At 38.0% G+C, this 27686-nt stretch overlaps 4 protein-coding genes and 3 non-coding genes across 11 annotated transcripts; 3 read left to right on the top strand and 4 right to left on the bottom strand.

Moving 5' to 3' along the window:
- The first annotated feature begins 503 nt into the window (after positions 1-503).
- LOC139948293 (kynurenine aminotransferase-like) lies at positions 504-10849 on the top strand. 5 transcript variants are annotated; one of them, XM_071946402.1, is made up of 16 exons: positions 759-1170; positions 1748-1906; positions 2713-2846; positions 3355-3416; positions 4115-4166; positions 4517-4615; positions 5054-5203; positions 5587-5673; positions 6061-6180; positions 6717-6837; positions 7121-7197; positions 7691-7780; positions 8361-8547; positions 8664-8734; positions 8845-8931; positions 9520-10849. In XM_071946402.1, exons 3-16 carry the CDS (start codon positions 2730-2732, stop codon positions 9574-9576), a joined length of 1377 nt encoding a protein of 458 aa, XP_071802503.1. In that variant the 5' UTR covers positions 759-1170; positions 1748-1906; positions 2713-2729; the 3' UTR covers positions 9577-10849. The 5 variants fall into 5 exon arrangements, with proteins under 5 accessions (XP_071802504.1, XP_071802503.1, XP_071802500.1 ...); XM_071946403.1 differs by lacking the exons at positions 759-1170; positions 1748-1906 and adding an exon at positions 504-544; XM_071946399.1 differs by lacking the exon at positions 1748-1906 and having other exon boundaries at positions 759-1023.
- Positions 10850-11159: 310 nt separating this feature from the next.
- LOC139948059 (histone-lysine N-methyltransferase SMYD3-like) lies at positions 11160-20811 on the top strand. The gene is made up of 12 exons (XM_071946066.1): positions 11160-11344; positions 12173-12233; positions 12518-12625; positions 13755-13824; positions 14324-14522; positions 15014-15116; positions 15437-15550; positions 16507-16588; positions 17300-17418; positions 18342-18523; positions 19034-19142; positions 19543-20811. Exons 1-12 carry the CDS (start codon positions 11160-11162, stop codon positions 19687-19689), a joined length of 1479 nt encoding a protein of 492 aa, XP_071802167.1. The 3' UTR covers positions 19690-20811.
- A 148-nt stretch (positions 20812-20959) lies between these two features.
- Positions 20960-24163, bottom strand: LOC139948377 (large ribosomal subunit protein eL8-like; the record flags this gene model as incomplete). The annotated part of the gene is made up of 6 exons (XM_071946517.1): positions 20960-21301; positions 21762-21831; positions 22252-22382; positions 22914-23134; positions 23553-23702; positions 24022-24163. Coding segments are annotated over 6 exons (816 nt in total), but the record flags the coding sequence as incomplete, so codon positions are not given.
- On the bottom strand, positions 21605-21684 carry LOC139948549 (small nucleolar RNA SNORD36). Its single transcript, XR_011787457.1, has one exon. It is a non-coding gene; the product is annotated as a small nucleolar RNA SNORD36 (small nucleolar RNA).
- Positions 22501-22586, bottom strand: LOC139948551 (small nucleolar RNA SNORD36). The gene has a single exon (XR_011787459.1). It is a non-coding gene; the product is annotated as a small nucleolar RNA SNORD36 (small nucleolar RNA).
- Positions 23243-23328, bottom strand: LOC139948550 (small nucleolar RNA SNORD36). The gene has a single exon (XR_011787458.1). It is a non-coding gene; the product is annotated as a small nucleolar RNA SNORD36 (small nucleolar RNA).
- Positions 24164-24985: 822 nt separating the features above from the next.
- On the top strand, positions 24986-27439 carry LOC139948060 (mediator of RNA polymerase II transcription subunit 22-like). The gene is made up of 4 exons (XM_071946067.1): positions 24986-25137; positions 25306-25463; positions 25956-26036; positions 26442-27439. Exons 2-4 carry the CDS (start codon positions 25332-25334, stop codon positions 26682-26684), a joined length of 456 nt encoding a protein of 151 aa, XP_071802168.1. The 5' UTR covers positions 24986-25137; positions 25306-25331; the 3' UTR covers positions 26685-27439.
- Positions 27440-27686: the final 247 nt, after the last annotated feature.

Raw genomic sequence — 27686 nt, 5'->3', positions numbered from 1 at the left:
AAAACCAAAGTTGAAATGTTTTGTCATGGAAAGTTGTTGACAAAAGTGAGTTGAACATCTTCTCATAATTATTAAACATGACCATTCTATCTGGGGGGGGGGGGGGAGGGGGGGTGGCGGGGGCTCATAGTCCGCACATAGCAAAACATAGCACATAGCATAGGATACGGTTTCGCATGCAATTATGTCCTCTATGCAACACTATCCGGAGGACATTATTGCATATGCAATAATGTTCACCGGACGATTTTGCATACGCAGTCGTGTCCGCTCGGACGCTGCTGCATAATGCAATTGTGTCCGCCCGGACACATTTGCATATATGCAGTTGTGTCCGCCCCCGTGCAAAACCGTCCTTGCAGTAAATTAAACGCCCTTGGTCGACGGAACATGTTCGCCATTTGTTACAAGCTGAGTGCATGTGTCATGAATGACATGGGAAATGTTCGGTTGTTGGGTATTCGCTGCAATCATAATACTTGAATATTCATGCTACATCGAACTTGCTCTATTTTTGCTGAAAGACTGACTGATACTACTGCAGGTAAGTGGACATTCAAAAGATGAGGGTTAGCTAAAGAAAAAGTAACAAGAAAGGATTGGGGGGGGGGGGGTAAATGCAATATTTTGAGTGCTAATTAGTGGTTTTGCTGACAGCAGGCGTCCACGTGTTTGAATTTGAATGAACAAATCGGTCTCCTAAGTTAAGATGACGGCAGAGGGCGTCCTTCATCTTGCCGGTCTGTTATTTTTTTTTATAGAGAGGCGGCGGCCTGTGATAACTTTAATGGACGTCAGGGAGAAACTCACACGGAAAACCACAACAAGAAAAACTGCGAAAAAATAACTTATTAATATAATTGTTTTGCGAATGCATTCCTTCCATCCTGCCATATTATCACAGGGCCTAGTCGACAAATGGTTGCTGAACGAACTTTGCCCTGCTGCACGATAAAGACTTACAGTAACAAAGAGGCGTTGCGTTACAAAAATCATTCACTCGGCCTTCAACAAGCATGACAAGTTCGTGAACATTAGCAACAAAAAAACAGTTTTCCTTTAAAAGTGTGTGCACTTTTGTTTTTGTTCAAACGGCTTCTTTGTTAGCATGCTCAGTAGCAATAGCAATTAGTTTTTCTTTGATTTGTGAGAGTCAAACCCATCTTTAACGTAAGTCTGCTCATAACTCAGTCTCAAAAAAAGTTGATTTAATTTACACCGTAGTGTACATAGCATTTTTACTATTTTAGAACCACTCATCAGTGATGAACTCAGAACTGGAGCCCTGTATTTTTCTATCTATCTAAGTTTTTAAATTCTGCTTCGATGGTCGTATTATAATTTACATCTGGCCAGGAAAAGTTTCCGCATGGCGCCACCACTTTTTCATTCAATGTGAAATATGTAGTATCTAATTCATCTTAATGAGTAGGCCCTATCCCTTTTTGGAAAAATGAGTGCTAAGTGGTGGCCCCATACGGAAAGTTATCCATCATTGTTTCCACTTTACGTTCCACTTTAAGTGTTACCATAGAGAAAGGACTCCTGCTGACTCATTTCTTTATAACACTAACAGAGTTTAACCAAGTTCATACTTCATGCGATTGCGAAGGCAAATTTTTGCATCACATGGCTGTTTTCGCAGTGAATGATTCGCAGGAGTTCAACACAGTTTGAAAATTTGTTGCGGTTTATTTGTTGCCAAGTTGTGACTTCAAATTTCATATCAAATTATTCTCATTCGCAGGAAGTAATCTGGGCTTTTGCATCAAAGTCATCATTTCAAGAAGTAGAGTACAGAGTGTCCCAGTTACTTACAGGGTTTAAAATGCATCCTGTGTTTCGCTGCTGGAATTTGGTTCACTCATTTCATTGGTTGAGATAACGTAACCCTCCTTCACTGTCGGTAGGAGGATTATTATCGCAACTGTCATTTCACATACCGACAACACGCAACCAAGTCATGTCAGACCCCAGTTCAATATTTTACTCTGGATAACTCTAGTTGCGATGATCGTATCCCTCCATCCTCGATCGTCAGGAGGATGGAGGGTTTATGATCGGTCGGATAACTTTCCGTATCCTGCCACCACTTTTTAACTCATTTTTACAAAAAGGGATGTCTCATTGAGGAGGTAAATTAGATACTTTATTGTGTCATATTGAATGAAAAAGTGGTGGCGTGATACGGAAACTTCCACCTTACCAAAGTTGGTTCAATTCCTACTCGGATTGACAACGGACCGACCAAGGTTAAACTGTACATAAGTCAACTCCTACCTACTAGCCCATCTTGTTGGGCTGTTATGGCTTTCTCTTATCATTGGTCTTATCATCATGGTGACTGTAATAAAGACAGATGATAAAATTAAAAGAAAGCCTTAACAGAACAAGATAGGCTAACTTGTACCTAAGTCAAATCGTACCAGTGTTTGTAGGCTGTGATCATCATCATTACTTTACATATATATCGGCTATAAGATGAGTGAGAAGAGTAGATACTCAAAACAGGATTTTCGTTAAACTCTCTGGTTTAAACTTGGTCTTGACTCTTGTGTCATTTTAGTTTGCTAAAAAAATAAACATCCATGATTTAATATTCAATTAAAACCAAAGCAAACTAAAAACAAATGAAGAAAAGGAAATTATTTCATGCAATCAGTTATCAAGCTAAGTTAAGTAAATATTTGCATTTTTATTATATCCCTCTAGTGTCCACACAAGGGTTAATGTGTAGATTACGACCATTGTTAAGTGACCTCAACGCCAGAAGAGCTGCAAGTTCAACTGTTCTCGCCTGTCAAAATTGTCATCGTCGGAAGCAGCTTCGTTGCTTTTCAAAGGAGGTGAGAGACATTACCTCTTCTTCAAATCTTCTTCAAAGCTGGAAACTTCTAAGCATACTTTTATGATAATAAATGTTGGTGCTGTCTCATCCAGTGACATTGTATCGGATAACTTTCCGTATGGCGCCACCACTTTTTCACTCATTTAAAAAAAAAGGGATATCTAATTGAGGTAAATTAGATACTATATTATTTCATATTGAATGAAAAAGTGGGGGCGCCATACGGAAACTTTTCCATTGTATCTGTTGACTTATTGCAGTTTGAAAAGTGTATTGTGTTAATAAGATTCCAAATATGGTAACTGTGCTGTGCTATTTCCACAGAGAAGCAATAATGCTTTAGTGCCTTGCTCAAGCACACAAGTGTCGTGACCGGATTCGAACCCACAATCTGCTGATTCAACCATCAGAACTTGATTCCCGTGCGCATTTGACCACTGGGCCTTTTAAAACTATTGTTGGCTGTAGTGTTACGATCAACAATATTCATGTTTATTTTGTTGCAGTCCAATATGACGTCTCATGGACCAGCCAAGAGACTTCAAGGCCAAAAAAAGGAGAGTGTATGGTAAGTTTTTATCCACTATTAAAACTTTGTCGTTTGTAGGGTCAGATCATGGTGGCTTCTGGGCCAAATTTCATGGCTCTGATTACCGCCAAATTCTGCGCTTACAATCACCATTGTTTGCTCACTTGCGAGCCCTGAATTTCTGCGCTGGCTGTGTAAGCGAAGAATGCCTAGTATCGTGGAGTATGCACAAGCCAAGCCAGAGTTCCCTGCTTACCCATGAAATATGCTTGACAAATGTTCACAATTTCCTGCTTCTGCAAGTGCAGGTTCTTTGTGTATGGTAAGCAGAGCCATGTTATTGGGCCTTGGTATAAAACTCTGCTGTTGCAAAGAATTGAAGTGTCAAATTTTTTTGAGGTACTCTGTTTACAATAGAGACCTTATGTGAGTGATGAACAAATTTGAAGTCCCTTAACCTCAAGTTAAAATTGTGTGATTTGCCATTTGATAACATTACAGCCTGGGGACAAATAGTTTTAACATCTAAAACATCCAATGACATCATTCTGAGAAAATTGGGTTTGTATTGGTTCATTGCGAACTTTCAATCGAAAGGCCTTGAATTTGACTTTTTGACTGACGAGATATTCCTTCTTGGAATGTAAAGTAGACCCAATAATTGTTAAAATCCAACAACGTCATGTTTCTAACTTTCACTCTGCAAAAGTTATTTTAAGTTTTATTTTTATGAACAGGACGGAGTTTAGCAAGTTATGCTCGGAGACGAAAGCAACCAATCTTGGACAGGTGAGATTTCTTCCCTATTATCTTCCCTTTCGAGCTAATCCCAGCTTATCCCGTCCAAGTTCCCGCCTTTGAGTTTAGCCTGACTACCGGTTAATCTCTTTGGCAGTACTTAAGCAGCATACCGCAACAGAGTCCAGCATTCTCCTGAAGATGATCAGAGCATACAAATCAAAAACGTTGAGTTGTCAAGCCACTAGTTCTTCTCAGAACCACCACTTCTCAAAAGAGACTCTACACATAGTGTCACCGCAAACCTCGCCTGGTGTACTACTACCTCGCACGATTTCAAATTCTGCTAATACAACCTTTTATGTATTATGCTTTTTGTGATTTGGCCCCCCTTTTTTTAGGGTTTCCCAGATTCTGCAGCACCGGAGCATATACGCAAAGCTTTAGTCGATGTGGCCAACAGTTCTAACCCTCTTCACTTCCAGTACACCAGAGGCTTTGTGAGTACCTCAAGATGTTGTTTTTAGACATTGCAACATTTAGTACATATATGGCAACCAGGGCCCAAATTTCAAAGAGCTGCTAAAAACACAAAAGTTTGCTTAGTATAAAAACAGGATTACCAACCAAGTTTCCACGTTATTTTCTTTTACATGTGTTACACAACACATGGGACCAATGGTTTTACGTCCCCATCTGAAGGATGCAGCAATGCTTAAGTGTCTTGCTTACTGACACGAGTGTCACGACTGAGGGATTCAAACCCATGTTCAGCTGATTAGAAACACCAGAGTTTGAATTCTGTGCTCTTAATCGCGCAGCCACGACACTTCCAAAATATCTCCTGCCTGAAATGGCCAGCAATTTCTAAGGTCCTGTTTATTTCAAACAAAACTCATGTGGTCTGTAAAGAGGTTGTTGTTTGTTTGACCTTCTAGGGCCATATTCGTCTTGTGAATGCCATAGCGGCCCTCTACGGGAAACACATGAGCAGAAATATCGACCCCATGGGTGATGTCCTGGTGACCGTGGGGGCTTACCAGTCACTTTTTAATACCTTCATGAGTCTTATCAACCCAGGTGATGAGGTAAGTGAAACAGAGTTTGACCAATTAAGCCCCATTAAAGACACTGGACACTATTGGTAATTGTCAAAGACCAGTCTTCTCACTTGCTGTATCTCCCCATCAAACCTGTGTAAATTTGAGCTTAATTGGTCGTCGAAGTTGCAAGATAATAATGAAAGGAAAAACACCCTTGTCACATGCAGTTGTGTGCTTTCAGAAATAGGCCAGAATAATACATCCCTTTAGTCTTTACCAACTCACACCTGCTATCTTCATGTAATTCCTTTATGAAACAGTGGAGTTTAATCTTTTAATTGGATCATAACAAAAGCAGCTGCTCCGTTACATATCTCGAATGAGAGCATTTCTGATTTTATTCGTCCTTTTCTCGTTTGCTTTTGTAGGTGATTATTATTGAGCCATTCTTTGACTGCTATGAACCAATGGTCATGATGGCCCAGGGAACCCCAAGATATATACCTTTAAAACCGGTAAGATTCAAACTTTCATAAAATCAGACAAATTTCTTCAACTTTAACCTTGAAAATGATTGTGAATATCTGGTAATGGAATCAAGAATGCCTAAAAAATGAACTTGATCATTGAAGCTAAGAAGGCTGAGGAAACCTGTAGAAATAGTTTTGCAAACTGCCTACCCAAAAAAACAAATGGTGTGAATGCAAAAGAAATTATCATTGACATCATGTTTTGACCATAGCAGAGTCTTTTCAAAGGCTAAAAGAAAGTCTTAAAAAATACCCTGCTATTGTTCAAAAGTGAGATGGTAGAAATGAGTGTGTTTGCTATGAACCACATTAGAAACACCTTAAATATATGCCTTCTTTTAAACTGAAATTGTAATCTCTGTTTTTCTGCAGACAAATGAGAATCCTCAGTCTGCCGGTGATTTTGTCTTGGATCCCGACGAGCTGGCTGGAATGTTCAATGAGAAAACAAAAGCAATTGTTGTCAACACGCCCAATAACCCGCTGGGAAAGGTAAATGATGTAGAAAACTTATAATGCGCCATGTCTGTCACAGGTGACACTCCTGGCGCAAGAACCCTTACCAAGCTAACATCTAGGAACTAGTTAAACAAAATAAGCAGAAGGAGAAGCAGCTAGAAGAGATGGCTTTTGAGTTGATTTTTGAAAGTGTTGAAGGAAGTCTCCTTTCTCAGTTTGATGGGGAGTGAGTGTCATGGGGAAGGACTCGACGGAGAGAAAGAAAAGTTTCCCCAGGAGTGATGAGAGAGGGGCACTCGCTCCCTTATACATCAATAGTCTCCTCTCACAAAAGTTGCCTACTTATCCATGAGCCTTTGATCGATAACTTATACTCACCAGTTTCCAATGGCCCACACATGAACACCCGCTATGGTGACAGAGCATTCTCAGTAGCTGCACCAACTTGCTGGAAAAAGCTCCCTCTACACATCGGTGACTCATCTTCGATCAGCTCATTCAAGTCTCATTTAACATCTTTTCAGAAAACGCTTTACAAACGTGTGATTATTATTGTTAATATTTTGAAGGTGTTCAAGAGATCTGAACTTGAGATGATTGCCGATCTATGCAAGAAACATGATGTACTGTGTATCAGTGATGAGGTGTATGAGTACATGATTTACCCTGGAAATGAACACATCAGAATAGGTGAGATTATAAATGACCTCTGACCTTCTCTTGCCTCTATACTGTATTTAAAGGTAGGACTTTACTCTGGAATGAAAACATCAGAATAGGTGAGAATAAGCAAATGATACTTGACCTTCTCTTGGCTCTAGTGTATGGGTTAATAGAGCGAAAAAGGAGTTGTGACGTCAAATTCACGTCAAATTCGCTTCGCATTGGCAGGAAGTATGAACCGGGCTTTAATCGTTTTTCAGATTCAAATGTTTTGATTAATTCGTTTGGCTTTCTTTGTTTGTTTGTCTAGCCACCCTACCTGACATGTGGGACAGGACGTTAACCATTTGCAGTGCTGGCAAGATCTTCAGTGTAACTGGTTTCAAGGTAAAAAAAAAAAAGTAACAATTGACAGCTCAGTGATATAAGGCCATCAATTGCAATTTCAAATAATACTCTTTATCACCGATGTAAACCTAACATCACTTTAAGTCGTTGCAATACCCACTGCTAAAAAAATATAGGATTCGAACTTCCTCTAGCTACTGGGCAATCTCGCTGGTCTAGTTGGTAAGACATCAGCTCTAGGGTGGGTATGAGTCCAACCTGAGTAATGTGCCTGTGATTTCTTTAACAGAATTTGGAATAGTGCTGAGTACACATCGCTTACACACATCGCTTACACACATCGGTGTGAGTGTAAAACCAAATTATGTTCTTTATCCCCTATGTACTTACCCCTATGCAAATTTAACATTTATAAAAATTTCACATCCGTTTATGAACGAAAGTGCATTATAGTAAAAAATATAAATTTGAAGCAATAAAACAAAACCCACATATAATTGTCTACCTAGAGGCTTGTTTATTTTTTGTGCAGCTTGGTTGGACGATTGCTCCTCCCCACTTGATGGACATCCTGAGAACAGTGCATCAGAATTGCACTTTTAACGCAGCCACACCCCTCCAGGTAAGTCGTTCAAATCTTACTTGCATTTGCCTCCAAGACCATTGCAGTGTAAGCCCTGAATTTTTTTTTTTTTTTCAATGGCGTAGTACATTAAGAGAAGCTTTCTACAAATATTATTTTCAAACTGTGTAAGTTTGATGTAAATCTGCGGACATTGTGTTTTGTGTTAGAAATAAGTATCCAGACCCTTTAAATGCACAGGGATCCATGTATAAGGTGCTCAAGGCTCTTGAACATAGAGACAACAATTATTTTGTGACTTGTTTTACTAATTTCTCAAAAACTACATCACCTTAGTAAGAAGTATTTTCAGAGAAGCTTTCTACTATCATTATTTTCAAACCTTGTAAGTCTAATGTACTTTTTTTTTGGGGGGGTTACAAATTACTTATTATTACTTTGAGATGCTGGCCTAAAGTCTTACAGCTCACAGTTTTGACTAGCCTGCTCTTTCACTTTCACTTACACTCTTGCATTGGCTGGACTCCATGAGAGTATGATGCCAGGCTTGTGTAGGGGGTATGGGACTTTATTGGAACCATCAAGTTGGGCTTACTGTATCAGTTTATTACCTTCCCAGGAAGCCCTTGCCATCAGCTTAGAGCTGGAGTTCTCACGTCTCAACAAACCGGAATGCTACCTGGTCAGCCTCGCAAAGGAGCTGGAGGAGAAGAGAGACAAACTGGCCGCTATGCTGAGAGAGATTGGGATGACACCCATCATCCCACAGGGAGCCTACTTCATGCTGGCTAACGTCTCGCACCTTGGTGAGTTTTTACTTTGTGAAAATAGTCTTTTGGAGGCGTTGTTTCTCTCGAAGAAAGAGAGTAGTCATGAAATCTTGGAGGGAAAGTCTGAAGGTTCAGAACTTTTTTTTTTACAGATATGGATTTGTCGGATGCTGGTGATGGGCCCAGAGATTACAAGATTGTGCGTTATTTGACCAAGAAAGTGGTAAGAACTTCAGGCTCATGATTTTTGCATATTTTTGTTTTACTCCAAATTTGTCTGAATAAGCACATGATTTCTATTTACAAAATGTTTGCCTTTTTTTTAATTTCTAGGGAGTTGCGACTATTCCATGCAGTGCATTTTATTCTGAGGCTCACAAGTCGATCGGAGAGAAGTTTATTCGTTTCTGCTTCATAAAGGTAACATATAGTTACTTATTGGGTTCCTATTCTTCCATTTGTATGCCCTGTTTCAATTCCCGGCTGGGGCCAGATGTGAGGAGAGTTGTGCGTATAGCGCCTGCCTCTCCACCACTGTGGTCCCAGTTCAATTCCTGGCTGGGGCCAGATGTGAGGAGAGTTGTCTCCTGTGCCATGTTTTTTTCTTTGGACTTTTTAGTTTTCCTCTCTTTGGAAAAAATTAACACTTGTGACCCATGGTCATATGTCACGTTAGGGGTTTCCCTTAGCTTCATATTAAACAAAACAGACACAATTGGTAAGTATTCAAAATAATTTTATAGCATAGAAACTTACTTGGTAAAAAGGAGAGCTGTTTATAGTATAAAGCATTGTGAGAAACGACTCCCTCTGAAGTAACATACATTTAGTTTTTGAGAAGGAAGTAATCCTGAGCTTGCCAGCTGGACCAGTTACAGAGAATTTTGTGTGTTCCTCCGGTGTTAAAATTGATGTTTGGCCAGCAGATCACTGTTTATACTGGGAGAACAGAAAAACCTGATCTTGATTGGAATTAAAAGTTCTTGTGTAATCTTTTTATTATTTTAGGAAGATCATACTTTGGATAAAGCAGCAGAAAAACTCAAGAAGTGGAGAGATTTGTAGTGGAACCACGCCCTTCGATGGCAGTATTAATTAGGCAAAAATGAAAATATTCACTCAGGCACAGTAAAAATGGTTTTACTTGTTAGACTTTGTATAAACTGTTTGCCATAATAGTTATATTAATGAAATATTATACGCAATTCTTACATAGTACTGAAGCACTTATACTTTGTATACAGAGCTATGTGTGGCATTTATAAGACCAGGGCTTGATTTCACAAAACACTAAGATTCAATCGTTAGATGAGTTGTCAGTATATCGCACAGTGATTTGCATTGTGACATCACACTTTCAAAGCAACTACGATTGACTTGCAGTGAAGATCAATTGTAGCTCTTTGTGAAATCGACCCCTGGGGCTCGATTTCACTAAACACTATTAAAGATTCATCGTTGGATGAGTCATTGTCAGTATCGCCATAGTGATTCGTATTTTGACATCACATTTTACTAAGCAAATTCGATTGATTTGCAGTTAAAGATACACGCTGCCTTGGATCGGTCGAGTTGGTCTTTGTGAAAAGCGTTCTGTAACTGTTTGTTATCAAATGCATATGGTTAGAAAGATGTTGTAAAAGTAGAATACTAGAATGTGGTGAAATGAAATATTATATTTTTATCAGGTAAATTTTATTACAATTTATCCTTAAGCAGATCTGGGAGTGAATTTATATTTATAGCAGAAGTAGTTTACATAAAACATTACATAGCGCAAAAAAGAATCATGATTCATGCATGTTTCAAATTTTTGGGATGAAAAATGATCAAAACCATATTACTACAAAAGGAATATACTTTCTTAGAACAGTTTGTAATCAACAGATGCAGTGATTCTCACCAAGTAAGTTTTTTAGGTCATTTTATTTTTAAAGTAATTGCCAATGACCCTATATTTAATTATTCCATCTACGCTGGTGACATGTTACGTTCAAATCTATTTCTTTACACAATTTTCTCAAGCAATGTTTTGCTTTTAAGTTTTATTTAGCCATATGAAGTAGTGTTTTTAATTAAATATCCATCTCCATAAAGCCCACTATCCAATATTTAAAACAAAATGGAAATTTTGATCTGTATTAGCTAGGATGTGACAAACTTTTGTTTGAAGGCATGTATTTCTTTGGTCCTTTGGACCATTTGATTGTTTTAATCCTATATAAATGACAAATGTTTTTAATACAATAAAGGTATTCTTGCATGATGTCATAATTCTTGCCCAAAATGTGGCCTGCGCCTCGTTTTGGGTTGGAATTGTGGCGTATACTCATGCATATAAGAGAGGCGTATAACCTGTGGAAATTACTGTGTCATGTTACCAACAAATATTAGTTAAAACATAGGAAAGCAATAGCGCTTGTTTTCGCTACTTTTTCTTGATCTTGTTGTTGTACACCAATAAGTAATAGGCGCTTTATAATCTAATAGTAATAAGTAACCAACTTCACTTCACATAATAACACACAGATGTAAAGTTGGTTACTTATTACTTATTGGATTCGCGCGTAATTGCATACAAATGACAGATACTGTACACGTGCACACACGTGATTGCGAAATCACTGTTGTGGAGATTCGTGTAGAAAATGGCGTCTGAATTAGAAGCGGACTGCGAGAAAGTGGAGATTTTCTTTCAAGAAAATAGAGGAAGAGGGGTTCGGGCGACAACCATTATCGAACCAGGAACTATCCTGTGTCAGGAGGATCCTTACGTTTTTGTTTTGGACGGCAAGGAAAGGAAAAACCGGTGTAGTTTCTGCTTTCAGAAAAGGTAAAAATCGAAAAGTTGCATGACAAGAAAATGTCGATCATTTGTTGATTCAACAAAACGGGACGGGCTGGCATATGTTTGATGATTGATGACTTTTAATTGATGCGTTTCTCTTCTTATGTTATATAAAAGTAGTTTTCATGTTTTCTGAATTGTCTGTTATTTAATGTAAAGTGCTGTCCTCGTTTGATTTGACTGCAGTTCACACTAACACTTTTTCTTATTTTGGTTGGTGTGAATGGTGTGAATAACGTCATTTTTTTGTAACATCTTTAAAACAAAAATTAGTGAACTGTAATTGTAAAAATGTAACCATGGTCATGGAACTAAAGTAACTTTTAAAAAAGTGGTGGGAGGGAGGGGGGGGGGGGTCAGACTGGTCAGAAAAAATCAAAACAATAAACCAAACTCGCATCAATTCAAAGATCTCCAAAATGTTCAGAAAAACTGCTGCGGGTCACTGCTGCGGGTACTCCTCGAGTCTTACCTAGTCTGATAAGGCCCTATATAACAATATCAGCCAAGGACGTAGGAAGTAGGAAGACCTAATTTTAAGAAAACCTGTACATAATACCTATCGAGGTTTTGTCTCTGTGGCGTGGAAACGATAGCGGACCATGGTGGAACTAGCCTTTTCAGAATACGGCCAGATCCATGTGAATTAGTTGAAGGCAGTGGAATCTGTCAAAGTTTTTTTTAACAATCATGTGTGAAACCATAACACTCCATTTCTAACGCATACTTTTTAGTATGCCTAAAAAATCATGGAGGTATTTTCGAAAAAAATGATGAGATCGAGTCAATTAACTTAACTTTCTTTTTTTGCAGAGAAAAACTGAAGAAGTGTGGTGGCTGTAACTATGTGTCTTACTGTGATCGACAATGTCAGGTGAGATATTAAGTTGACTTGTTCAAATGCTGTCGGACGTTACTGTTACTATCACTCAGTCACTGGTGTCGGACAGTGTGCTTGACCGAGTAAATGGTTTTAAAGAAAAACTGTCCGAGTGTTGTTGCAGCACACCACTGAAGGCTGAATTAACAACAATTCTTTATTTAAAAAAAAAAACAATTTATAACCACTATGAAAGTAAGGAAAATATATGATTAAATATTAAATAAATCAATTTAGGAGTAACTGGTAAAATGTTTTCACTTGATTTTCTTTGACAGTCTTCCAACTATGCTAACCATCAATATGAGTGTAAATTCTTGAAAGGTGCAGAATGTGATGTCCAGTTGCGAACAAGGCTACTGTTGATGTGTCTGCAGAAACAACTGGTAAGTTAGGTTGTCTGGGCTCAAATTTCCGAGAAAAGCTCACAAGACTGCAGGACTTGTATTTTTTTTTTTACTGGACCAGAAGTTTTTTTTCACAAGATCAGAATTAAGTACCAGGACTTGAAATAACCCACATCACCAACAGCAATTGCCAGGGTGCCCTGTGCTCTTGATGTGGTGCTCTTTGCAACGTCCGAATAAAAATCAAAAATTTCCTCTTAGAAGTGCCCTTACCAGAGGAAAATTGCTGGGCCCCAAAAACTAAAATCCATGCCTGATGTACGGAAACTGTTTTATTTGAACAAGCAGCAAGATTTAAAGGATTTGGGTATTTTTTTGAAAATGTCAATAGATTAACATTAAACTTACAGGGTTTGAAGATAATTATAGTAGAAAGCTTCCCTTCAAATATTACTTACTGCGGTGCTGTAGTTTTTGAGAAATGAGTAAAACAATGTCATGAAAATATGTTTGTAGATTATTAAAATAATTTTCGTCTCATGAGACGAAAATTATTTTCATGACATTGTTTTACTCATTTCCAAAAAACTACAGCACCTAAGCATGTAATATTTTCAGGGAAGCTTTCTTCTATCATTATCTTCAAACTGTGTAAGTTTAGTGTAAATCTGTGGACATTGTGTTTTTTGTCCTACAAAAGTTACATAGACCCTTTAAAGACAATTAATCTCATTTGACAGAATGGGCAAGTATGATCCTCCTACATGTGTTTCGCTGCCTCAATGCCTCAGCCCCTTTATGTCTCATTGACTTATTGTCAATCAAAGAACCTGTCAGAAATCTGTGTTTCTGTTCCCACACTTCAATTTTTCACATTCAAAGAACTAAACACAGGGGATCGTCAGTTTCTATCGCAGCACCTAGGATGTGGAATCATCTTTCTCAGAACATCAGGAAAGCTTACTGTAAGACGCTATGAGCAACGACTGTTGGATTAGTCTTTACATTTAATGATTGATTGATTGAAGTATACTGTGACAGTGATACTCAACATAATTTAAAGGTTTTTATAACTGATGACTATAATGTGTTATAGATGAAGGCTTTTCATTCCGAAAGTTTGCATTCATAAGTTTCAAATTTTGTGTATCCCCTCTCTCTTGTGCAGAAGCGATCCAAAAAGAATTCAGTTTTCAACTCCCAGGGATTTCCATTGAGACCAGAGGGTCTGTATGAAAGTAAGTTGTAACTTCAGTGTTTGTTTGTCGTTCATAATCTGCAAATGATATAACCGCCTCTATTGACAAACAAAACAAAGGTGTAACATTTTCATTCAATGAAACGTTCATACTTCTAATAAAAAGTTGTTAAACTTTGCTGGAAGTTTAAAAACTGGGTGTCCAAATTGTCCATTTACAATATGTTTACATGTAAATGCCATTTGAAACAGGGTGTCCAAAAGACACCAGACACCCATCTGGCTAACACTTTGAACCCTCCTACTTCTGATGTTGGGTGTAATTTTTGCAAATGCATCGGGGATAAAGAAAATTCATTTTGGTTTTACCCATACACACTGATGTGTGTCAGCACTGTATACTCAGTACTTTCCCGAGTTCTGTGAAACAAAATTAACAGGCATATTACTCGGTTGGGATTCGAACCAACGACCTTTGCAATTCTAGAGCAGTGTCAAAAACGGACTCCACAACACTTTGATTATCTTGGTTTCTTTAGAAAAAGAAGAAGATCATGAGAAAGAAACGTCGGATCAGGGTCCTGACATGGAATTCCTACTGGTCTTCCTGTCCGGTCTTAAAGGCGTTGACATCGGCACCGAGAGCGTCTATCGCTGCCTGAGACTCCTGAATGCAAACACATTCTCTATTTATGACGAGACGATATGGAAGGGAGTTGGTGAGGGTCTGTTCACAAGGTTAGTGATGTGTAACTAGTGTTTTAAAGGTAGGGTCATATAGATTGGTGTTTGTCAATGTAATGCTGATTTATTGGCAAAATAAAGAGAAAGATCCAATAAAAGTCTCATGTGAAAGTTTCAGCTAAGAAAACAGCCAAAAACTGGATCTGGATGTTACTGTACAATCGCCTGGACGGACTATCACGTACAATTGATATGGTATTTTCCATGAATGTCAAATCAATCCTCGAATTTAGCTGATTCCATTGTTAGTGAAGTGACAACAGATACCAACCGCATCTCTAGCCGAAGACGCGACCGGACACCAACCCTTAGAAATCTGAGACATGATTCATACATGAGTGATTTCTTAGATTCAAATGTTTTGTTTCTTTGAATGGAATTCTTTTTTGTCACCCTCTTTTAAATTTAAAGCAAACTTGGGCACCATATTTTTGTGATCCATTGTCAAACATGGATTTGACGGGGTTCTTACATTTTTATTACAGGTTGGCAATGTTTAACCACGACTGTCGACCAAACTGCACATTTGTTTTCGACGGCGTACGTTTGTCGGTCAGAAGTTTGAAGTCCATCAGCCCAGGAGAAGAGGTTGGTATTATTTGTGTTATTCTGGCAATGTTTTTTTACTATTATTTATTATTATTATTATTTATTCGACATAAAACACATACAAAATACAAACATAATCAAAACAAAACAAAAGCCAGGTACATATGTCTGGAATTAAAAAAGTTTACCAAAAAACTGTAGCCCGAAGGCCTTCAATTCCAATATCCCTGGCCATACAACATGAAAAAGGTCACAATTAAAAAAGCGGCCTATCACATCCCTGTTATACTAACACTATGCAAATTTTGAAATCCAACTTAACTGCTGTTTATGTTTTTACTTCCTTGGTAACCTGATAGTGTGTGATTAGCTACCTGAATCTGATGAAACCCGCCGCTGCTCGCCAAAATACTCTCAGGATTTGGTACGACTTTGAATGCGACTGCAAACGATGCACGCAGGGATCCAATAAGGTATAATCATCAACTCCAATTTTTATTTATTTTAACAATTTTATGCTGTAGGTTCTCCCGGCCAATTTCAACAGAAAATTAATTCAAAACATCCGGCTCATTAAAATATTGTTGAAAAAATAAATGCTGTCGCATCAACGTTTTGCGGTAGTAATTGAATTTTAACAGTTTAGCATTCACTGGTTCAATAAGATCATTCAAATTCATTAGACTACAATTATCTTTTAACTATAGACAAATTAGCAGCAACAGGCTGGTCAACCATTCCAAGTAGTCAAACATGCATAAATTGGAATGCATTTGGTAATGAAACTTAATTAATTTTTGCTCAAATTGGCCAGGGAAAACTACAAAAATATGATATGCTTGGATGTTTAAGGGTCCTTTTGTTATTATTAACCATTTTGAGCACTAACAAAAAAATATGGGTGTCCAAACTGAGCCTCATGAACAAACAAGTTGTGAAATAGAGAGATAAAATAGTGTTAAGCCCGGTTCATACTTTCTGCGAATGCGAAAAGCAAATCTGGTGTGAAAGTCACAACTCTGTTTTCGCAGTGAATGTTTCGCAAAAGTTTGAGCACAGTTCAACTGCTGCGAATAATTTGTTGCGAATATTGTGACGTCAACATTTGTATGGCATTCACATTCTCAGGAAGTATGAACCGGGCTCAAGACTAAAAATAATCTTGCATGGGTAGCAGGAAAAGAATTTGTAATCCTGAAGCGAGCTGGCATCTACAAACTATATGAAAGCCATCGTAGCATTGGACTAGTCTAACTCACATACTGTACGTGGTGTATTAAATGCATGACCTGTTGAATATGCATGGCTCTTTGACAGTCTGCTCTTTGAATATGCATGACCTTTTGAATATGTATATTAATATATGTTTTGATTTGTTTTTCCCTCCACATTTGTTTTGTCTGTTGTCTTTTTTTACTCTGTGCAACAGGATAGGTTAATGTACGCTATAAAATGTCCGCAGATGAACTGTCTGGGGACTGTGGTACCATGTCAACCAGGAATAGTTATGAGTATGATACCCCTGTTCCCAAAAAGAGAAATTTATAAAACAATTACACATCTTGGAGAGTTTCCTCAGAAAACTCTTTATCTACTAAAAATCGGACCTGGCATCTTCATGGTGCAGGGGCCGTATCCACAGAGATTTTTTGCACTTCATTTTACTAAGCCTCTCCCCTTCACCTCCCCCAACCTCCTCCCCCAACCTCCTCCCCCAACCTCCTCCCCCAACCTCCTCCCCCCCCCAAAAAACAAACCTTAACAACAACAACAACAACATCAACAACATCAACCTGCCAAAAAAACACAAACAAACAAACAAACAAACAAACAAACAGACAAACAAACAAACAAACAACAAGCAAGCAAACAGTACAAAACAACCGCTCAGAAACAGGATACCATCCAAAATCTATGTAATGTACATTGATTGCGAATGCTTACCTGCAATTTTGTCAACAAGCGAAGAACATTGCAGCAGTGTCTTCTGCTTTTAGCTCCATGAAATAAAACTCCAGTCCTTTAACCAATTGTACCACTGGTGTTTCATTATTATTTATTTTTACAATATAATAAGGACATTTTTGTTAATACATTATCTTTTCTTTTGTTCTCCCCCTCCATTGTCATCTTCTTTTCTTACCTCTTTTCCTCATAATCCTTTATCTTCCTCTTCCATGCTTTGGCTCTTTCCTCCCTCTTGCGCCTTTTCTCATTTTTAGACGAGGACTTTGAAGGATGTGATGCATGTGGTTTTGATATAAGCACAAGTAATCTTCCAGACAAGATCAAAGAAGCTGAGGAGAAAGTGAAGAGCTTCTGGGATGCAAACCATGGAAATATCCTTTTCTTGTTACTGATGGCTTGAATTAAAGGCAGTGGACACTATTGGTAATTACTCAAAATAATTATCAGCATAAAACCCTCACTTGCTAAATGAGTAATGGGGAGAGGTTGATAGTATAAAACATTGTGAGAAATGGCTCCCTCTGGCTCAGTGCCATAGTTTTTTAGAAAGAAGTAGTTTTCCTTGAATTTGATTTCGAGCCGTCAGATTTAAAATTTGAGGTTTCGAAATCAACCATCTAAAAGCACACAACTTTGTGTGACAAGGGTGTTTTTTTCTTTCATTGTTATCTCGCAACTTCGATGACCAATTGAGCTCAAATTTTCACAGGTTTGTTGATTTATGTATATGTTGAGATACACCAAGTGAAAAGACTGGTCTTTGACAATTACCAATAGTGTCCAGTGTCTTTAAGGGGGAGAAAGACTACAGGGCTTGTAGCTTAAATCTTTTACTGGGTTACTGGAGCATAATTCATTTCACAAGACCAGAGCAACAGAAAAGATTTTTTACACAGTTTAACATATTGTATTATGTAAACTTATGGTTTTCAGTATGCTTTGCTACACAATTAAAAGATGTTTACAAACTAATTGCACAGTGAGGTATACATGTACATGTATTTAGTCGGTTAAAAAACACAAGACCAAGTCTTGCCCAGTGTTTACTGGCCCTAGGCTAAAACCACTGGCCTCAGGCGTACGGTTTAGTGTAAATTTCAAACCTGGTTTTGACCCGAAGGAAAACATGCAGGGTCAGTGACGAAAAGTATCGATATGGTGCGCTGCCTATGAAAGGGGGCTGCTCTTAATGTTTCGCCCTTCTCTTGTCTTTATTAAGAGACTGACGGTACAACAGATCTTTTCTATGCAAACCAGTTCCCCCTTTTTACATTCCTTAACTTATATCTTGCACATGATGCGCTCTTCTTGGATGGATGCGGTCCACTTGTGTCACTTCTTGATTCCGTGTACCAGCCACACCACATGTCTGTCTACAACTTAAATAAGGGTGCCTTCAATGCGGCTTTGCGGACTTTCCATGATGCTGAGCATGAGATGACGTTGAAGTACGGACTGCGAAGTGTTTGTGCTTTAAGGTTTGTATAACAACATTGTACAGTATGGTGCAAAGAAACACATATAAGAATTTGAACCTACATCCTTGAATTATTTGAATGTGTCATTTTATATAACTTGTTTATGTCCCTTGTACTGTATTTTTGATGTAATTTTTATAAAATAAAAATTCTCCATTTTTGGAGGTTTTGAGGAAATAAAATAATGTAGTGAAAATTCTGAAAAAGACTGTGGATGTGTGTAAGTTTGCATAGTGTCTAAAGTTCTTACATTATGTGAACTCTTTTGTTCTCAGGTCCACCTTCGTACGTAGTGTTAAGACATGTAGGTCAGCCCTTGTACTCAATCAAATGTCCCTACTTTGTTCCAAGGACCAAACATGCCTGATACAAGAACCACTTGTTATTACTTCCAACAGGATCTCAAATCCCAAATACTTTGACAGGTTGCAACTTCCCATTCCCTCTAAATAAAAATATGGATATAACTTGAGGTTTGACTGATGTTTTTTGTGATTTTCCCCCTGATAGAACACAGCTAGATGACTGTGATGCCTACATGTGTTACACTCTATGGCGTGTTGGGCAGCTACAGGCCCAGCTTGGTCTCAGCTCGAAGGCGATTCACACCCTGGAAAAGGTTGGTGTTTAATTTTCTGAGTTTAGATGAAGATGAACTTCATTATCAGAATTTGTTGATGTAAAGCCAGTTCTTTTTTTTGTTGCGTCACCAAACTTTGCATTTGCATTCGTAGGAAGAATGAACCTGGCTAACTTGTATAATTTTGTGTGTGGAGAGTTTTAAAGATTTTATTACTGTACTGTTTTTATTCAACAATAAGCAGTTCAACAATTAAAGGACCGTTTTAAAGAATGAGTTTTTAAATTGCTGTTCACTGCTCATGTCATGAGAGGGCACTTTAACCAGTCAAAATATATCCCTAAATTATGCAAGTTCGATGTCTTATTTCACGGCGGTGCAAATCTCATGCAAATCTCCAGCAAAAGGTGTGTTATAAAAAAAATTCCATCGTTCGTAGGTTTTGACGAGCATGAGGATTGCGTACGGCAGTAACCACAAAGTCACCTTGAAGGCGGAGGAACTACTGGTCACACTAAAAGCAGGAAAAGATGACTCAGGGATCGACAACACTGTAACTCAGGAAGAATCAAATCTAAGCTATTGAATTTTTTTAAATTTTGACGATATTAGGAATGTTTTTATTGGTGAGGAAAACTTGTTTATATCTGTTAATATTTTAAAGACATGGACATTATTGGTAATTACTCAAAATAATTGTTGGCATAAAAAGTTACTTGGTAATGAGCAATGGGGAGCTGGTGATTGTAAAAAACATTACGAGAAACGGCTCCCTCTGAAGTAACGTATTGTTTTGAGAAGAGGTAATTGTCACTCAAATATTATAAGAACTCAGGTCTCCAGTCTTTTATTAGGAATCTGTGCAATAAGGGTGTTTTTCTTTCATTGTTCTCTTGCAACTTGGATGACAAACTAAGTCCAAATTTTCACAGATTTGTTGCATATGTTGGGATACACCAAGTGAGAATACTGGTCTTTGACAATTACCAAAAGTGTCCAGTGCCTTTTAAGAAAAGTTGTATGAGATGTATAAGGTTTTCTAGTGGATGGATATGTGTCTGTAATGAATATATTGATTCAAATGCTCTAGTGATGATATATTATAGTATATATTTTATGCTATATTTTATTGTTTAGTAAAGTAAATTGTTGGTAATTGAAAAAAAAAATAAGGGTAAACAACAGTGTTTAGTCTGAAAGCTCACTGATTTATCTTTCAGAGAGTTTTGTCAACCAAATTTTCCTGAGAACTTGACTAGTGTGAAAGGGCTATAAGGGCCTTCAAAGTCAAATTCAGTTCTTGTGATGCACTGAATTTCAAATGAAGAATCCTCACAAAGGGGGAAATAACAAGCCTCTAACCCCACAGAAATTCAGGAATGAACCAAGAATTCTCTGTACATAAAAACACAAGACCTTGTAATTTGAAATGCAACATTATTGAATTTTTTAATTGAAAGTGCAATTACATGTATATGGTAGAATTTTAACACAAGGTTAGCGACTTACAATTTGTCCCCAGTTTCATAACAACTCTATTGGAAAATGAGTGAATCACAAAACTGATTTTGACCTTTGGAGTCTCTCTTTTTGACTTGATGAAAATTATCCACTTAGTATTATTTGAAAAAATAATGAATTTAGCTATAGACGAAGTGTTAAGTTTACCTATGAAACTGCATTTTCATTGTTCAACTCTATTCAAGTGCCAAAATGCAAGTTGGGAGCTTTATAAGTCTGACTTATTACTATTGGGCAGGCAGACGCTGTTTAGCATAATGCTTAGAGCTTAATGGAAAGTCAACTTGTAGCTTCATACAAAATAAACGACACCAAAGAACACAAATGCTCCATTGTTTTCCACAGGTAACTGTTTTGTTTTTATTTACTTCCACTATCTCTTGGTTTTATTTTACACTCGTTCTCGTGAACACTTGTCAAATGTTTCAAGATTTAAAAACAAAAGGTTGAGAGTTGGCGGCCAATGTAAAAAACCAGCCAAGATATTCCAAGGATGAAGGCATGAAGATTTCCCAAGTATTTTTGGCGAATTGGTGTATGGTTTTTATAGCGCTCAATGTTGTGTTTCTTAAAGTTTATGTCCGGCTTGCCAGCTCCTTTGCCTTGATCTTCTCCAGCTTGCGAATTCTGTCGTTGCTCTTGCTGCCGAGCTGTCCACCACCCCAGTGACGACGGATCTGCGAAGTGAAGGTAAAGACAGAAATGTTATTCATTGATTATTTTTAGGAACGTGAGAGCTCCCTGTGGGCCGCGTCGACATGCAACCCTCAATCTCCCACTACCCTATGATCACTTAACACCAAACTGTTTTGATTTTGGTAAGATTGATACGCCCAGTAATGAACAAATGTTTTTTTGAGGCACAATCGTACAATTCCCAGCACAACTTCATTATGTCCACTGTTGATCAACAATTCCAATGGATTCAATAGTAGATACCAAAAATGTTTACTGACTGACAAACTTTGTTTTTGTACGTTCCTACTCAGATTTAAAAAGCTCGATGATTAGATCCACATAGCAATTGCTTCAGGTGAAGAAATTCAATACATCATCGCAGGAACGTGTTTCTACGGTCAGTCTTGCCAAGACGCCACCTATGCTTAAGAAAATTCCCCAAGATGTCTTTGTACGTACCTCCTCGTATCTGTCATTGTAGTTGGTCTTGACTGCTTCAATGATCTTGGCCAGAGAGCCCTTGTCCTCGCTGGGGAAAAGAGGGGAGGATAATTAGCTACAGGTCTTAGTCTACAATTCTACTTTATAAGTACAGGAGTGAGCATCAGTAACGACAAAATATGATTGGGGATCTAATTTTTAGGAGGCATGTTGAAATGATGAGTTTTCAACTCCCTAGTAACCTCCGGAGCTATAGATTTCCCTGGGAAAAATGTATAACTAAACAAAACTTGTTGCTTTCTTTCTCACTAGGTAGACAACAAGATATTCAAAATTCAGATAAAAGTCTGAGGTTTCTGATCATGTAAACACATTTCTTTAACTTGAAACAGAACTTTTATTTCAACTTCCACCATAAATCAGACTGTCAAGTATTAGCAGATTGCACATGAGGCATACTCGAGCTTTTCAAGTGCACATTTTCAGAATAGAGGAAGACTGTTTTTACCTGTTGACATTGCTGAATGCCAAGCACGTTGCGGTCTTGCGATGAACGACGGCTCCAAGTCGTGCCTTTCCCTTAATGATGCAGTAGGGCACTTCCATCTTGCGGCACAGAGCTGGAAGGAACATCACCACCTAACAAAAAGAAAGATGAAAATATAATTGACTTTAACTTACCACAAAGATAGAACCAAATAAATTGAATAGTGGCTTTTCAACAATGTAAAAAACTTTAATTTGATTTGATCTTATTCCTGCTCAGATTTAAAAAGCTCTGTGTTTGATCCACACATTAAGCCATGGGCTCTTCAGGTGAAGAAATTCAAAACATCACTGCAGGAGTACAAAATTATCAAATACCAAGTTCTTTACACAATCTACAGTCCAGAACGAAGACGTCACAAAGAATCAACAAAATTGGAGGGGTGCGAGGATTGCTTGCACTTAGACTCTGTAAATCCTTTCCATCCAACACGCCAAACATCACCTATTTAAAACTAATCGTGTAAGAACTCCAGAATTGGCCACAAGATCCATAAACTCTTAACATTGGAGACGTGTCTAGCTTGTTTTCCATGCAGCAAACACACGGGACGAATTCTATAATGCGATATAATTTTTTCCAAAACTATACCACCGCTTCTGCACTCCTTTACGCATACATACCTCAATAGGATCAACATCATGGGCGATCATGACCAGCTGAGCCTTCTTGGACTCAACTAGAGAAGTCACTGTGTTCACCCCGGACCTGACGATATTGGGGCGGCGAGTTGGGACATCTTCTTTGCCCTCAGCACGCAGGGCAGCACGAGCTCGCAGGCGTTGCTTCTTATCCTGCTTGGTCTCAGGGCGGTACTTGTTCATCAGACGGAACAGCTGGGTGGCTATTGGGCGGAAGCGAGAGGAGATAAAACAGTTAACGATACAGATAATTCTAGGTTTTTAGTGATTTTGACATTTTAGCCTAAAATAATAACTTTTTTGTTGATTATCCTGCTCAGATTTAAAAAGCTCGGTGTTTGATCCACACATTAAGCCATGGGCTCTTCAGGTGAAGAAATTCAATACATCACTGCAGGAATAATTCAAGAATTTAACTGATAGAGGAATTCCTTTTTGGGTACAATAAATATTCTGTGCGCTTGTTCGTTGATTAGGGAATGATTTTGAACAAGCATGGCAAAATATTTGGACAGAACATTTTGTGCCCACAAAATGCTAATGTTGTGTAGAATTTTGTTCTGGGACATTGGGAATCGTTCACTAAATAAGGCAGAGGATGGATGAAGCTTCTATTTATACCTGTCTGACGGTCCAAGGTCTGGTTGAACTGGTTGATGGATGGTGGAACCTTCAGACGCTTGAAGAGGATGGCACGCTGACGTTGCAGACGGACATACTTGGGCCACTTGACAAAGCGGGACAAGTCACGCTTAGGCTGGATGCCTTGACCTGAAAACAATGATAAGAGTGTCGTTTTTAAAAATGTCTTTCGGCTTGGAACTACACGGGCTGTAGCCCCATGTTCTAAACATTTCCCATACACTTTTCCTATTGAAGTTCCCTTCGGAAATTGAAAATGAACTTCCATTGTTATCAATTAATAATTCAAGAACATAAAAACTTTGACTGGTAACCAGGAAAGCACGCTGAAGTAAACTTTTCCACTTGTCAATGGCGGAATACAAACTTGTAAGCTTTCCCAAATGGTTAGGAAAATACAATCAACAAAAACAAAGGTGGGTCGGATTTACTTTTGATCTTTACTTACCGATGCCAAAGTTCTTGGGACGCTTCTCAAAAAGGGGGTTGACAACCTTCTTGGGGGCAGCTTGGCGAGCTGCGTAAGGGGCCGGAGCCACCTTCTTACCCCTCGGAGCTTTCTTGGCTTTGGGCTGAAAAGTCAAAGCAATTTATTGTGAGTTTACTAACTAGTTTGGTGTGTAATTGCTTGATCTTCAGAGAAAAGTCTGAACTTTTTGTCACTCCTTTCCAAAATTACATTCCCAAACAGAAGTTCATAATTTTGTCAATCATTAAATTAATTTCCTTTCCAGCTTCAAAATCAAATGCAATCCACTCCATCCAATGGCCAAGCACCCTCACATTCTGTCTCAGTCAACATTTTCAATTTCACATTAATTTTGAAAAATGTATTACTAAATGCCCTGGCTTTTTTTAAATATGCATGTGTATTCTGTTTGGGAAAATGAAATTGAAAATGGTCAAATATTTTTTTTTTATTTTATATAATTTATATTACATTTTCGTCGTCATATGAACGTTATTCCACTTTCTGCACAAATTTATAAACTTATTAACAAGTTATTCCCACAAGAATGAAGCCCAAACAGACAAATAATATCAGCATTTTAAGGTTATGGCCCTCGTAAACAGGTTTAGAAAAAGATTGTCATGGCCCAACGCATTGCAATACTCATACGTTACATATTTGTAGCATTTTACGATTGTTTTAAATATAGTTGAATACAAATAATGATATGTATTTGCAGATATACCATTGTTGGGTATAATACTTCAATTTAATGTGATAATTTTAAACGATGTTAGAGATTTAAAGGCGATTTAATTTCCAACACAACGACAACCATCCATCCTACCATTTTGGCTGCCACGGAAAGAGGACGATCTCGTGTGAAATCACGAGAGTTCGAAAATTAGTAAGCACCCGAGAGTCATGTGTCTGACTTCGTTTAACGAAAGAGGGAAGCAAATGTACTTCGGGGCCAGACTAAAAAACGCTCAGCGTGTTTGCTATGGACTTGTCATCGTGAATGTTTATGTCAGCCATTATCGGGTGTTTTTGTGCATTTATTTCACTTTTCCATCAACAGGACATGAACAGCCAGCTGAAATTGGAGTGCAGGTATGAATGACAATATTTAATTGCATCCAAGCTGTCAAAGTTGCTGCCTTTGAGCAAAATAAACACAGTGATACGTTTTTGTATACATGGCTAGATTTGGATGAGTGAGGGCGCTGTTTACTGCATGTTGTTTTGTTTATACATTTTTCTTTTGTTGTTGTTTTATAGGTTCATCTTTTAATAGCAGAATCAGCATGTCTCAAGCAGGTTCTCAGAGGGCGCTACCACAAAGTAAAGACAATCTCCTTAAGACGTACGCACGACGGCTTCGCGGAGATGTTCAATCCATTCAGGATAACTTTACAGAAATATTAAAACTTGCAAAGGTAGGTTACGGTAATGTGATTGATCCTGGAAATAAGATGCTGATGCATTGTGCTTCAAATAATCAAGTGGAAAATTGTCCGCATCCTGCCACCACTTTTCCCAACAATTTTTATAAAAAGGAATAGCTCATTTGAGTAAATAAGATACTATTTTATTTCATAACGAATTAAAAAATGTTGGCAGCAGGATATGGAAACTTTTCCAATTAAAAAATATTTAATTAAAAGTTGATAACAATAACTGCCAGTACAATGGGTCCTGCTGAGTAAACCAACATAAACATAAATGTAAAAGCAATGTTACCTCAATTAATATCTTTCCTTTGGTAGGTTTATATCACAAATTATAATACATCAATCAAAAGGAAAAGATATTTCCCCATAATGCTAAGGTACTTGATGGTAAGATGGCTTAGTAGTGTAGTTTTTTCATTGACCACAAAATGGTGTTTGATATTAAGGCAATACATTTCTTGTTTCATTCGCTTACAGGTTGACGAGGAGACACAAGTAGCGAGACAGACCCAGGGAGAGCAAGAACAAAATGAAATGCATGTCAGAGCAGCAAATATAGTAGGTTTATCAATGGATTGGCTTGAATGATGCAAGTTTCTAAACTGCTGGACAAAGACATTGTGCCAAACTACAAGAAAATTTCTACATGTGAGAATTTTCGTGTTGGCACTATATGCTTTGTTTTGTAAAAGGTCAAGGGCACCAAGACATTTTCTTCTTGGCACCCTATGATGAAATTGTAAATTTCTAACGGAGCATTCAAGAGCACGAAGGCAATCCCCATCGTTGCCTCTGTGAAGTATCAAGCCTGAACTATGTCCTATGATCGTTCAAGAGGAACACTTTAACAGTTCAACTGACCTGAATCTGTTTTTAAAACTCTTACTTTTCTCTGTTTAAAATTTGAAGATGTATTTGGAGTTGTCTTTAACAAATGCTTTTTCGTGTTTCACTCTTTTTCAGGTTCGTGCCGGTGAGTCTCTCATGAAACTCGTCTCGGACATCAAAGAATTTCTCATCTTGAATGATTTCCCTTCAGCCAATGCAGCCATAGCTCAGCGTACACGATTTCTTCGCAATGTTCAAGCGGAAGTCGATGAAAAGATCATGCAGCTACGGGATGAAATGTCATTGAATTTATTTGAACTTGAAGAGGAGTATTACGCATCAAGATACAAGTTAAAAGTTCCTGATGCCACAAAATAAACACTTTGGAGTACGTTGCCCTAGACGTCTTTAGATGTTTAAGTCCATCACAACTTGAAATGATGAACTACTTGCATCAGGGATACTGAACAATATTTTGGATATCATCATCGAATACTGACTGGTGTATGAAAAACCGAGGCATACTCAAGCCTGAAATGCACAGAGGGTAGGGTGTATGTGCCCTGGTCTTGGCCTTGTTGCCCTTACAATAGATCGTAAGATATTTTATCGGGATGCTCATTGCAAAATGAAAATGACCTTGCCCTCTCAAAGATGAAATGCCAGGCCTTTGTTTTGTATTCGGCGCTCTGTTTACCCTCAGGAAAAACTGAGTCAGTGAATGGGATTCAACACCGTGATGCTCTGCGCTGCGCCGCAGTCTAGAGCAGGTTTCTCACTCGCTAGAGCTTGCCCGGTGATGAGAGGGCTGGCAGATGGTGCCACACTCAAATATATTCAATATAGCCCCTTTTCAAGAACTTTCCAGGAATTATTGCCCTGACTAACTCTGTAAATATTTGGGTCCATGAAAAGTAGCAGAAAAGTAGGATAGTAGAAAAATTGGTATAAAAACCCCATAAAATTTGCTTTTCTGCTATTCTGATATCAGAGGTGTAAAGGCAATTTTTCGTCCTCCATACTGTCACATAAAGTGATCCTTTCTCGACCATTAAAATTCACTATCCAAAATGGCATTAACAATTGTTTACTTTTTTTATATTTTAAGTGATATGATAATAAAATAAATTAACCTGAATGAAATATTCATCTTGTTCCTTAGTTTGTAAGTTTTTCAATCATTAAAATTTCTTAAAAGGGATTTGAAGACAAAGCTTTAATTAGGGTCTAAATTGAGGGAAGGAATGCTGATTATGGCATGGAGTTAGGATTAATCCTACCTCCATAATTATGGAGAGGATATTTTTTCAAGAATTTAGTTGTGGTTTTTTTATCGCAAGAGGGCGGGCGAGCGCTCGCTGGTACCCCGCACTTTGTAGT

Source organism: Asterias amurensis, chromosome 15, assembly GCF_032118995.1.
Source record: "Asterias amurensis chromosome 15, ASM3211899v1".
NCBI classification, from domain to species: domain Eukaryota; kingdom Metazoa; phylum Echinodermata; class Asteroidea; order Forcipulatida; family Asteriidae; genus Asterias; species Asterias amurensis.
The sequence above is the reverse complement of the archived record's forward strand: the minus strand, read 5'-3'. Positions and strand labels throughout refer to the sequence as shown.